Source organism: Ascidia mentula, chromosome 2 (genome assembly GCF_947561715.1).
Source record: "Ascidia mentula chromosome 2, kaAscMent1.1, whole genome shotgun sequence".
In the NCBI taxonomy this organism is placed as follows: Eukaryota; Metazoa; Chordata; class Ascidiacea; order Phlebobranchia; family Ascidiidae; genus Ascidia; species Ascidia mentula.
In genome coordinates, this window is record NC_138567.1 from 3,746,075 (window position 1) to 3,758,617 (window position 12,543).

Consider the following 12,543-nt stretch of genomic DNA (forward strand, 5'->3'; position numbering starts at 1 on the left):
GAAGAAAACGGATCGGTATTCGTGCCCAGGATATCCTGGATTCAAATCCCGGTACGGTCAAAAAAAAAATTCATTTAAAGTCTTTGTCAACATGATATTCTGAAAAACTTAAGCATACAACGTAGTTCCAAGCTGAACATATACGGAAAAGAATGACTTCACTAACCATGAAATATCAATTGCATGTTATGCTGATATTCGAATACTTTACAACAAAAATAGTAATTGAACTTGTGAGTTGATTTACCAACGTCTTTTCTGCAAGGAAGTATGAGGCTTTCGTTCAGTTTGCAACTATTCATTGTGTTGAGGAGATGCCTGGCAAGGCTCTTGTTATTGAAACGACAGCGGAACTCTTCATCCGTGCAATTCAAAAAACCTGGAAAAACAATATGTTGATTGGGTTACTTTAGGGGTGATATAACCTTAACCATCTTAAGGCTCGTAACTTGACATGACTCTTCAAAAATTTAGTTTAAAATTAACTGTCATCAGTTTTAATTGCCAATTTATTAAGGGTGTAAAAGTATGACGACTTGAGGCAGTCGTTTCAATTAAGCTTGTGCATATCATAGTATGTTGCTGTTGCCTGAGGAAGACAAGCTGAATAACAACTTATATATAACTATTGATATTACTCGCCTAAGTATTCGCCAGTTCCACCACTATTTAAGGAGCAATCATTTTCAAAACTGTTCACTAAATAACGTGGAATGCACTTTGAGTTCCCACAGCGAAAATAGCCGTCCTCCGGTCGACATTGATTTGTTCCTGGGGATCCAGAACCTTTAACAAGACACGAAAATGTGATTGAAGCCAAATATTTTGTAGTATAATTTAACTGTTTTTTTCCCGTGAATAGGAGTAAAAGAATATTTGTTGAACATAAATCGTTTCTAAATTGATGAAGTGAACCCCATGTATAAAATAACTGGCATGTTTACTGGTATGGAAATACAAGTGATTAAATTACATACCTTTTCCTGGATTACTTCTATGGCTTATAGGTGTTTTAATAATTAAGTTCGTATAAAAAGTATTATAATTTGTAGTTTTCCCATTATGTAGGAGCCCTTCTGGAAACAGTGGAGTCAGGGCCTTTATTCGTATATTACTTTTTTTCAACATGATATTTTGAATAACTCAAGAACACAACGTAGTTTCAAACATATACGTAAAAGAATGACTTCACTATCCATGAAATATCAACTTACAAGTTGCAGGTAGCCAAAAGTTTAATGATGGCGCAATATGACGATTACTTAATGTGTTTGTGCATTCATAGATGGTGCGTGGGGGTTATGGTAACAATTTCCTAGTGATTCGAGTTCACTGGAGTGTGATTCACTACTGGCGTAATGTTAACTGCTGTGAAATTGCCAAAGAGCTTTTTTGTCAACAAAGTCTACAGGTCACAGTGGTGATTTATAATAGTGACGTGCTGGGCTTCCGCTTAGCGAGTGTTAGAAGGTTTGGCTTTGTTTATGACTTCCTACAACGTAAAATAGTAAATGCCAGGATCAAAATCTGTAGTGAAAGCCAAATTCTTGCGGAATGATTGCATTTACGTTAAAATAACCCATTGTGTTTTCGCATACTAGGTAAATTTCCTTAATAAGTAAATGATTTTACTGTTAAATTCGTACTGGAACAGCGTACCGGACAATTCAGGCTCACTTACACCACTGGTGAAAATGCACTGCTTGTTTTGCATTCGTCGGTATCATCAAAACAGGATCAATTAAAAACAAACGCACGTGAAACATCTGTAGAAGATATCAACCCTAATACAAACCTTCATATTTCACTTCAGTGAAAAACGATCCAGAAAATCACGATCAGTAGTATTTTAGAAGTCTCCATTTAAATTTAAACGTTCAATCAATTGGGCAATTTAGTTTTAGAATATGCTTAACTTCCTTTGATCTCACAAGTTTTTGTTTAAAAGATTCTTGACAAGATTAAGCATTTTTAAACAAGAAAAACAAAACAGAATCGTCTCCATCCATTTTTCCGTGGCAGTTTACAACAAAAAAATAATCATAAAAAAAGTAAAGCTTCACACAGGAGTCATCCTGTTTAAAACTACACTTTACCACACACGCTGTATTTGCGAGTAACAAACACCTGTCAATCACGAGGGAAAACCTCAATCCAGCTTGGCTGCAATGCCTTAGCTTCGAAGCCTGTGAACCTTACCTCAGTAAAACACACTTTCTAGTCAATTGGTAAACTGACAAATCAAATCACTTTATTTTTAAGGAAAGTTACAACGAGCAAGAATATATCAATATGTACACTCCTGAACAGAATAGTGGGCAATAAACATATATAGTAACCAACAACGTAATTACACGGCACTTGTTAATTTAGTGTTCTTGTTTCCAGATGCTGTCGAAGAATTATTTACCGGTTTGCCATCTGTTGGTTGAACATTTTTTTGGCATCTGGCAAAAGCCTTGCTGATTTGACTGTATATTGTTTGGGGGAAACTGGTATAAATGATTGGATTTAGCGAGCTGTTAATGGGAAGAAGCACGATGGCCGATACGGCGTAGGATGCGGGCGTCAAAATTTGTCCACTCATACTTAAAAATGTCATAATGCAGATTGGCAACCAGCAACACAGGTCAGTGGCAATCAACACGGTTATCTTCCTTTGCACGCTTGAGTTTTGTTTGCTTTTTGCAGAGTTTGAACCAGTCAGTTTTTCACCAGCACGAGATTTCGTGTATATAGCTACGTATGCAGCTGCAATGTACAGCAAAGCGAAAAAGTTAAAGGTGATTACAACAGATGACATGACATTCACATCAGTTTCACCGGCTGTCACTCGATAAAAGCGAGGAATACAGACGCTACTGCTGCTGTAGTAACCGAAGTAAGACACCGTGGTTGGCGCTGATGAAGGTCGTTGTGTGACTAAAAAGCTGTTGACATCACTCCAGTCATACGACGCCACTTCCGGTTTCGACTGGTTGCCAACGGCTGAAATTCTCAGCGCGAAACGACGCATATCCGCCAGGGGAACTTGATCGGTGTGAAAATAGGGACTGGGCGTGATTTTGGCGCTGGTGATCATATACGCCGAGAGACTCCTGGAGAAAGGAAGAAGGGCGATGAGGAGAGAGAGCGACCAAATGAGGAGAACCCACATGGCAGCGACTCTCGCCCTCACGCTGCGCGACTGGAAGGGACGGAAGACGCTGTAGAGGCGATAGGATGTAATACATACAAGAGTGAAGACCGAGGTTTCGCTCGACAACACGGTGGTGACGCCGATAACATTACACAACTCGCTTGATCTCCAAAACTTGTCGTAAAGACAGTAACTGCCGGAGAATTGGACAGCTTTGACACCCACCACAAGTAACACAACACCCATAAGGAAGTCGGCAAGAGCAAGATTAAATATCATCGCCCTATTAATCAACCCCAGTCTGTGACGCATTTGTTCGCTTGACAACGTTTTAAAATAAAGCACAGTCTGTACCATGACAACAGCATTGCCCAGCAGAGCCATAATGGCCATGAACCACACCAGAATCTCAAGCGCCCTTATTTTGATCATCTGTTCGTTGGAGGCGAGGGCATCATTTTGAAGATAGTTGGGAGGACATTCGTCGGAATGATCACTGCAGTCCGGAACCCCGTCGAGAACTTTGGTGCGCGGGATGAACACAGGGTCGTGGTTGAGGCAGTAAAAGTGGGATGTGGCCGAACAGTTTAACTCGTCGGTGGAGTTAATACAGTCCGATACAAGGTCACATGTTTGAGTATACGGGATGCTTATCCTGTCCCTGAACCCTAAAACGTAGAAATAAATCAAATGAATTACAAACGGAGTTTTCCCACATAAAAATAAAACTTATATCAATAAAACCATTATTTGTACAGATTGTTTGGAAAATTATAAAGTAAATGCCTGTTTAATGGCATTGTTTCTGTAAGCGCATATGTATATGTATAACCACATGGAACAACTCCAATCAATCCACATTGCATCACATTTATATATGAATGCAATTTCTCAACCATTTCAACAGGAATATACCTTGAAAGACTGTTTTGACCTGCCCAGCGGAACACTTAAACTGGTTGGGACAGTTGATTTCATCATAACCCTCCGTGCACTCTGTTATCCCATTGCACACAGACTTTCCGAGCACGACATCGTAAAGCTCGTCGCATTTCCTCGCTGAAAAAGATATATCGCTTTCTAATCCCAATAAGTGGCCAGGAACAAAAATCTGTAATGACAAGAAGTAATAATTAACTAACAGCACTAGTGCAATGGAATAAGTTGTTTGGCTTCATTGAAATGTTGATTATGAGACAGTGATGAGGCCATATATCTAGAAACAGTTTTTTCTTTCATCAAAGTTTGCTGACTAGTGGTCATATCAATCGTCAGTATTCCAGGTTAGGGGTACAATTTAGATGCTTACCAGGCAAAGATATAACTTTTCTATGGTCAAAGAAAACAAAAAGATAAGGAAATTGAAACTTACATTGTGCATTGGTATTTGTTGACATATAGCTGGTCGGTTACTGCAGTTGGCTCTTTCGCTACATTCATCCTCGAAAAAAGCGCATTCGGTGAAACCATCACATCTACGACACAAATATTGTTCAAATATAACTAAACGTTCAGCGAACATTGAGGCAATGATGAGATTAACGCACGAATGTTTTAAAACAAGCTGGTGGAAGACACAGCTATCATAAGGTTTCGCATTTTGGTTGATGTCAAATTTGTACGGTTGAGAGTTTATATTACCAAAATCTCCAACAAATACGTAGTAGCAGATAATTTTAATAACTTATGTATTGAATCCCATGTCACTTATTTGCAAGATTTATAAGTGTATATATAGTTCGTCTATGCATAGGCATCATTAATATCTCTTATTCGATTAGGAAAGAAAAAATTTTGTACGATTGGGTATGTTCAGACCAGGGAAAGAATTTAAATATTACCAGAACATACGATCAATCACTGCTATCTAAGTATTACGTTTTGGAGGAAGTGAAACGGGTTTAGAGAGGATGTACGTCATCACGCTTATCGTGTGGAACCTTGTGACTGTAATTTGCTAGTGTATTACCACAACTTACTTTGTTGCATTCCGAGGCAAAAGCACCCTGGCAAAATCTTTGCCGACAAAAAGGATTGCATTCTCTTTCACATCCGGTGGTATTGGATCGCAAACAAATTCCAGTAAGCCACTGGACTGACGGCTGCGATTGTTCCATTTACCGCAGTTCAATTCGTCGAGCTTTGTGATTGGACAATCTATAGTTCCGTCACAGACCTGAGACTTTTCAATGCAAACATTCTCAGAGCCACATTTGACGCGATTCAGACCACATGACGTACAAGGGGAAGTCCCACGAACACCGTAACACACATTTTTGCATAGATCCTGTGACGGTTTCGCTATAGCCAGTTTTGGGGAGCAAAGACATTCGTCTGACAAGTCTGGGCAGTCGAAGATACCGTCGCAGAGTTGCTTTGGCGAAATAATAATATCTGAATTGAGACAGCGGTGGCAAGTGAAAGTGCCGTTGACATAACACAGGTCCGACAAGTCACTGCAGATCGGATATTCGTCAGTTAACGACCATTGTGGAAGAGTGCAATACTCTACACGATTGTCGAGTCCCGCTATACGCTTGTTGCACTTAAACCCTGTAACAAACTTCATATCTTCTGTACTGCCTGGGCAATCTACGTACTCGTCGCATGAGTAGGTTCTCTGGACGCATGTCTGCGGTGCGTTAGGACAGCGCAACATGCGTGGTTCCACGCAACTATCCACCTCGTCGCTGCAATCCCCACAGTGGTCCATCCCGTCGCACAGCAGGTAGTTTGGAATGCATCGCTTTCCGTTATGACAACGAAATTCACCTTCTATACATTCTGTGCCGTTGTTTCCAACTTGCTGAGGTGTCTCGTCGCTCCCGTCTTTGCAGTTTACGAGCTTGTTTCCGCGCCAAGAACGGGGAATGCACCGCCCGTTGTCTTGACAACGAAATTCGGTGCTTGAGTTACAGATTAAGGCTTGACGCTCGTCGGCGGCGTCGCTGCAGTCGTTGTAACCGTCCAAGACGCGATATCGACTCAAACACCGCCCATCAGTCACACATCTGAACTCTGTGTCGTTGTGACAGCCCGTAAACCTCACGACTTCGTCCCTTCCGTTGGTGCAGTCTGCCACAGAATCTCCGACCCATTCCCTGGGTATGCATTGCTGTGTAGGTGTGGACACATTCTCGAAACAGGGAAACTCGGAAGCCAGACAGGTGGTGAATCCAACTTCTTCGTCACTTCCGTCTCGGATCACCATTGTATCGCAGTCGCGTTTTCCGTTCATCACCAGATATCGTGGAAGGCAGATCTTGCTTCGCTTGCAGGAGAATTCTAAATACAAGTGATTAATTTACTTGACCTGTCTTGGATTATTTCTACGACTTATAGGTGTTTTAGTAATTAGGTTCGTATAAAAGTATTATAATTTGTATTTTGCCCACTAGGCAGGAGCACTTCTTGAAACAGTACAGTCAGGGTCTTTATTCACATAATAGTCTTTGTCAACATGATATTCTGAACAACTCAAGCACACAACGTAGTTCCAATCTGAACATATGCGTGAAAGTATGACTTCACTAACCATGAAATATCAATTGCATGTTATGCTGATGTTCGAATACTTTACAACAAAAATAATAATAAAACTTGTGAGTTTATTTACCAACGTCTTTTCTGCAAGGAAGTATGAGGCTTTCGTTCTTTTTGCAACTTATTTCTGTGTTGAGGAGGTGCCTGGCAACGCACTTGTTATTGAAACGACAGCGGAACTCTTCATCCGTGCAATTCAAAAAACCTGGAAAAACAATATGTTGCTTGGGTTACTTTAGGGGTGATATAACCTTAACTATCTTAAGGCTCGTAACTTGACATGACTCTTCAAAAATTTAGTTTAAAATTAACTGTCATCAGTTTTAATTGCAAATTTACTAAGGGTTTAAAAGTATGACGACTTGAGGCAGTCGTTTCAATTAAGCTTGTGCATATCATAGTATGTTGCTGTTGCCTGAGGAAGACAAGCTGAATAACAACTTGTATATAACTATTGATATTACTCGCCTAAGTATTCGTCAGTACCACCCTTATTTAAGGAGCAATCATTTTCAAAATTGTTCACTAAATAACGTGGAATGCACTTTGAGTTTCCACAGCGAAAATACCCGTCCTCCGGTCGACATTGATTTGTTCCTGGGGATCCAGAACCTTTAACAAGACACGAAAATGTGATTGAAGCCAAATATTTTGTAGTATAATTTAACTGTTTTTTTCCCGTGAATAGGAGTTAAAGAATATTTGTTGAACATACGCCACTAACTCAACAGAGAAAGATTAAGATCCTTAACGAATTTCGAGCAATGCGCCAGTTTAAAACCATGTTTTAAATTTAATTCAGACAAGTGGTGAGTGATTGTGTCCGTGACATTTCAGTTGGTTTCGAATGCCAAATTGGTGCGTGACCTTACAAGCAGCAGTTGGCAGTTGGCCAATGATGTCACAAAATGACGATGACTATTTGTTGAACCCATACATGGTGCGTGGGTGTTTTAGTAGCAATTTCCTGGTGGCTCGAGTTCACTACAGCGTGATTTCCAAAAGTAGATTCATGCAAAATCCCCGCGTAATAGCAGGACCGCGATTGAAGAAAGAACGTTATTGTGTCAAAAAAAAACGCTGAAGTACTTGTTTTACATTGTTCAGGAAATCGTTTCCAAATTGATGAAGTGAACCTCGTGTATAAAATAACTGGCATGTTTACTGGTATAGAAATACAAGTGATTAAATTACATACCTTTTCCTGGATTACTTCTACGGCTTATAGGTGTTTTAATAATTAGGTTCGTATAAAAAGTATTATAATTTGTAGTTTTCCCATTATGTAGGTGCACTTCTGGAAACAGTTGAGTCAGGGCCCTATTCATATATTACTTTTTTTTAACATGATATTTTAAATAACTCAAGAACACAACGTAGTTTCAAACATATACGTAAAAGAATAACTTCACTATCCATGAAATATCAACTTACAAGTTGCAGTTAGCCAAAAGTTTAATGATGGCGCAATATGACGATTACTTAATGTGTTTGCTACATTCATAGATGGTTCGTGGTGGTTATGTTAACAATTTCCTGGTATCTCGAGTTCACTGCAGTGTGATTCACTGCTGGCGCAATGTTTACTGCTGTGAAATTGCCAAAGAGCTTTTATGTAAACAAAGTCTACAGGTCACAGTGATAATTTATAATACCGACGTGCTGGGCTTCCGTTTAGCGAGTGTTAGAATGTTGGGCTTTGTTTATGACTTCCTACAGCGTAAAATAGTAAATGCCACGGTTAAAATCTGTAGTGAAATCCAAATTCTTGGGGAATGATTGCATTTACGTAAAAATATCCCATTGTGTTTTGGCATACTACGTAAATGTCCTTAATAAGTAAATGATATCACTGTTAAATTCGTACTGGAACAACGTACCGGACAATTCAGGCTCACTTACACCACTGGTGAATGGACTGCTTGTTTTACATTCGTCGGTATCATAAAAACAGGATCAATTAAAAACAAACGCACGTGAAACATGTGTAGAAGATATCAACCCTAATACACACCTTTATATTTCACTTACTTGATTGAAAAACGATCCAGAAAATCACGATCAGTAGTATTTTAGGAGTCTCCATTTAAATTTAAACGATCAATCAATTGGGCAATTTAGTTTTAGAATATGCTTAAGTTCCTATGACTTTACAAGTTTTCGTTTAAAAGATTCTTGACTAGATTAAGCATTTTCAAACAAGAAAAACAAAACAGAATCGTCTCCATCCATTTTCCCCGTGGCAGTTTGTAAAATCAAAGGTGTTGCAGCTTTATACAAATCAACTAACGACTCGACAAAGAAAATAGAAAACATAAACCCATTCCATTGGCTATTCTGTATTAATTCGACGAAAGTAAATTTTAGCCCAAATAAATTTTCATGTCTTATTCCCCTTAATTCAATAAAGCTTTACACAGGAGTCATCCTGTTTAAAACTACACTTTACCACATACGCTGTATTTGCGTGTAAAGACGCAACATTATATGAGGAAACGTTTCGAAGTAAAGCTTTACCGTTGGTTGTTGGCGAGGCATCTGATTAGTCACACAACGGACGTAAAAACGTGATTAACATTGAAGAAGAAATGCAACTTTCGGTGCATGATGACTTCCTTTACTCTAACAATCATGGGATACGTCACATTTTACCGGAATCGCGTATAAAAATACTTTGATGCAGTGCCGGATAAACCATTTAGCAAACAAGGCACATGTTTGTTGGCCAATCAGAAAGCTAGACCGCCTAAATAACTTTACGACGCAAGAGTTGAAGTCTTGACGTATCAAAATTTACTTTCCTTATCAGCTTGGCCGAGTTGTTTGTTTTTTCCTCAAAAGCGCTATTTGAATAAACTTGATAAATATGTTGTAGATCGCGGCGTAAAACTCCGAGCGGGCGACGAAACCCATTCGTATGATTGCCATATGACAAACGTAAAGCAAACTCCGCAAGCTTCACAAACACGTGTCAATCACGAGATCTCAATCATTAAATTGACAACATTTGTATTGTTTCAAATCACGTTTATTTTGCACGCAAAGTTCATACGCGCTTGAACAATAAACATGAATAAAAAACGTAAATGTTTAATGAGACAGACGACCATGCATAAAATGGTCATGTAAAAACGTCTCAAGAAAAATTGAGTATAACCCAAAATATTTTGGAAAGTAGGACATGAAATGCAGTAATTTTGTAAATGAGCAGGGCAAATGATAAATGATAAATCTTAAAAGGTCCTGGTTTACGTTTAGAAGACAATAATCTGATAAAATCAATAATTTATGAGGAAAGGACAAACAACCCCATTGCAAAAGACGATGTTACAGGACTATCTCATATACTCTTGGCTTGGAATAAGTTTGTAAATTTTCGTGTTGTTTACTGTCAGATGCAAATGTAAAACATTCGAATCCCTACTTGAGTCTGAGCGTTTACGCTATCACTCTACAAATAGTAAATTACATTTATTCCTTTTGGTTTTCCACCATACCGAAAAACAATTGCGAATTTAAGCATATGTATGGAAAATTACCAACCACGTTTTACACAAAATTACAATCAATTACTTAATTATACGATATGTTTGATATTAAACGGTCAACACAGGACACTCTGTGGGTATATCGTAGCTGGCCTGACCCCACAACTCGATGCGGTCGTTTGTCATGACAACAGTGTGATCAATCGAACATTGACACATTCCAGCCATTCTCAATACTTCCACTTGTAAAAGTACACGTGGTCAGATCATCAAGTTGGTTATTGTTCCGCCAAAAAAAAGAGATGAAACACAAATGCACCATTTTATCAATCGGATAATGCTCAAATTGATCAAATGTGTTTAGCTCTGTGGCAAAATCATTTACTTTTAAAGTATTTTTGAAGTATTTCAATTCTTAACGACGAGTTTTATAATAACCACAGAACGGCTGTAGGAAACTCAGTAAGTTTTTAAAAATTTTGAAATCTAACCACAAAATGTCACCTAAAGGCTTGAGTTTTGTCTAAACCTCCAGCATTTGGGTGGTCTTGTTCCTGTCCTAATATCATAGTGTCACCACCTCGCACCTCGTATCCTGCGTAGCCTACCGTATCATATTCTTCACCGTTGACAAACGTTCCCACCACCTTTTCGCTCGGAGTCAAACCACGTGCAAATGTGATTCTGGGTAAAAATATTTTCTCATTGGTAAGAAAGATCCATGATTGACCTCTATAACAACAAATTCGTTAAACGTACCACTTTATTGAGTTTTTCTAATTAAAATTGCGCGTATACGAATCGCGGAATGCGTTAGATAGAAGATATGATGGTCTTAATTCTTGCAAAAACTCGTTGGTGCTTGAACTTGTTGCATAACTTATAATCGTAGCACTGAAAGAAGAAATTCCATTAATCTTATTTGACACTTCAATACTAGTTTCAACTTATTCAAGTTTTTATGCAAAACAACATACTTGTGCTAGGGACGGATGGCTTTGTGTATGCATAGGTTACAAGACTATCAAGACGATTCATTTTTCGCTCAAGACGTTGAAAATCATCTGCGGAGTAAAAATACAACAAAATTTACAGCTTTTTAACCGTGTGCGACGAAATCACATTACCTGTACAATTTTGCTGGACGGTGCTGGTGGTAAGACAAAAAGTCATCACTAAATTTACAACAAACAACCACATATCCATATCGGGAGTCTGAAAATCAACCTAAAACAAAAACAAAACACTGATCACTCACTCCTGAAATCATTCACAATATGTTGTTTTATCGAAACAAACCTGAGACTTCGAGCGTTTGGGAAAATTGTGGCTGATGCGTCACTTAGAGCTCTTCTGTGGTGCAAACAACACATTTACCTTTTTTCAACGACAATTTTTGTTAATCTGACACATTAATCAAACCTACAGGTAAACACAGAGTAACTCTGCAGAACATTAATGCTGGTAAACGTTTCGAATCCGTACAGGGTTTCGTTGAACTGCTCATTTGAGTACTGATGATGAACCCTGTACGGATTCGAAACGTTTACCAGCATTAATGAACCGCATTCTAGCTTTGTCTTTTTTATTTAGACTTATCAACTCCAGATACTTTGCACCCAAACTCTGCAGAACTTACCATAGAAAGGGGGGTGAAGCGGGTTAATGGCTTGGCAGCTTGGCATACAAAGCAATCAATCTAAAGTATCCTTTTGAATATCGCTATTTGGATAAACGTGATAAAGTTGTGGACAAAGTAGGTCAAGCGTTAGGCTTCGGGCTGGCGACGAAAACAATTCGCATGTTTGCCACATCCGCCGAGTGTTAAGCAAATTCAGCAAGCTTCACAGACACCTGTTAATCACGAGGGAAAATAGTATTCTGATCATAAGGTTCCCTTTGCAGCCAAGCTGGATCGGCCACTTTGCAGTAGGGCAATGCTGCTTTGCTATGCGAAAGCATGGTATTACTTCCGCGTTGTCTCATTACGGTGGTGGAGATCCCCTACGTATCTGAAGGTCGCCTGGAAAGTTGTGCGCATGAAACCTCTGAGCTCCTGTAGCTCAGTTGGTAGGGCGTTGCGCCTGGTTAGCCCAGGGTCGTGAGTATAAACCTCACCGGGAGCTTGATTTTTCAGATCTCGCTCCGACTTGTCGAGAAAAACTGGCTGATCCAGTTTGGATGAGAAGCCTGTGAACCTTAGCTCAACAAAACACACTTTCTAGTCAATTGGTAAACTGACAACATTTTCATTGTTTCAAATCAAATCACTTTTATTTTGCAAGCAATTTCACAACGCGCATAAATGTTTGAATATAAACACTCCTGAACAGAAACATGGGTAATAAACATATAAAGTATCCAAAAACGTAA

At 39.0% G+C, this 12,543-nt stretch overlaps 1 protein-coding gene across 1 annotated transcript; it reads right to left on the bottom strand.

Moving 5' to 3' along the window:
* Window positions 1–2,322: 2,322 nt before the first annotated feature.
* Window positions 2,323–8,852, bottom strand: LOC145890359 (uncharacterized). Its single transcript, XM_082981347.1, has 7 exons — window positions 8,714–8,852; window positions 7,151–7,294; window positions 6,756–6,887; window positions 5,119–6,424; window positions 4,512–4,614; window positions 4,055–4,250; window positions 2,323–3,807 (listed from the first exon to the last, which is right to left on the bottom strand). The coding sequence occupies exons 1-7, from the start codon at window positions 8,766–8,768 to the stop codon at window positions 2,351–2,353; spliced, it is 3,393 nt and encodes a 1,130-aa protein (XP_082837473.1). The 5' UTR covers window positions 8,769–8,852; the 3' UTR covers window positions 2,323–2,350.
* Between the last annotated feature and the right edge of the window lie 3,691 nt (window positions 8,853–12,543).

Coding starts and splice junctions, on each gene's coding strand:
- LOC145890359 (XM_082981347.1), bottom strand. CDS start 8,768: ATGGAGACTCCTAAAATACTACTGATCGTGATTTTCTGGATCGTTTTT. Junction 6,888..7,150: donor TGGTACTGACGAATACTTAG/GCGAGTAATATC, acceptor TTGTTTTTCCAG/GTTTTTTGAATTGCACGGAT. Junction 4,615..5,118: donor TTGCCTCGGAATGCAACAAA/GTAAGTTGTGGT, acceptor TTTGTGTCGTAG/ATGTGATGGTTTCACCGAAT.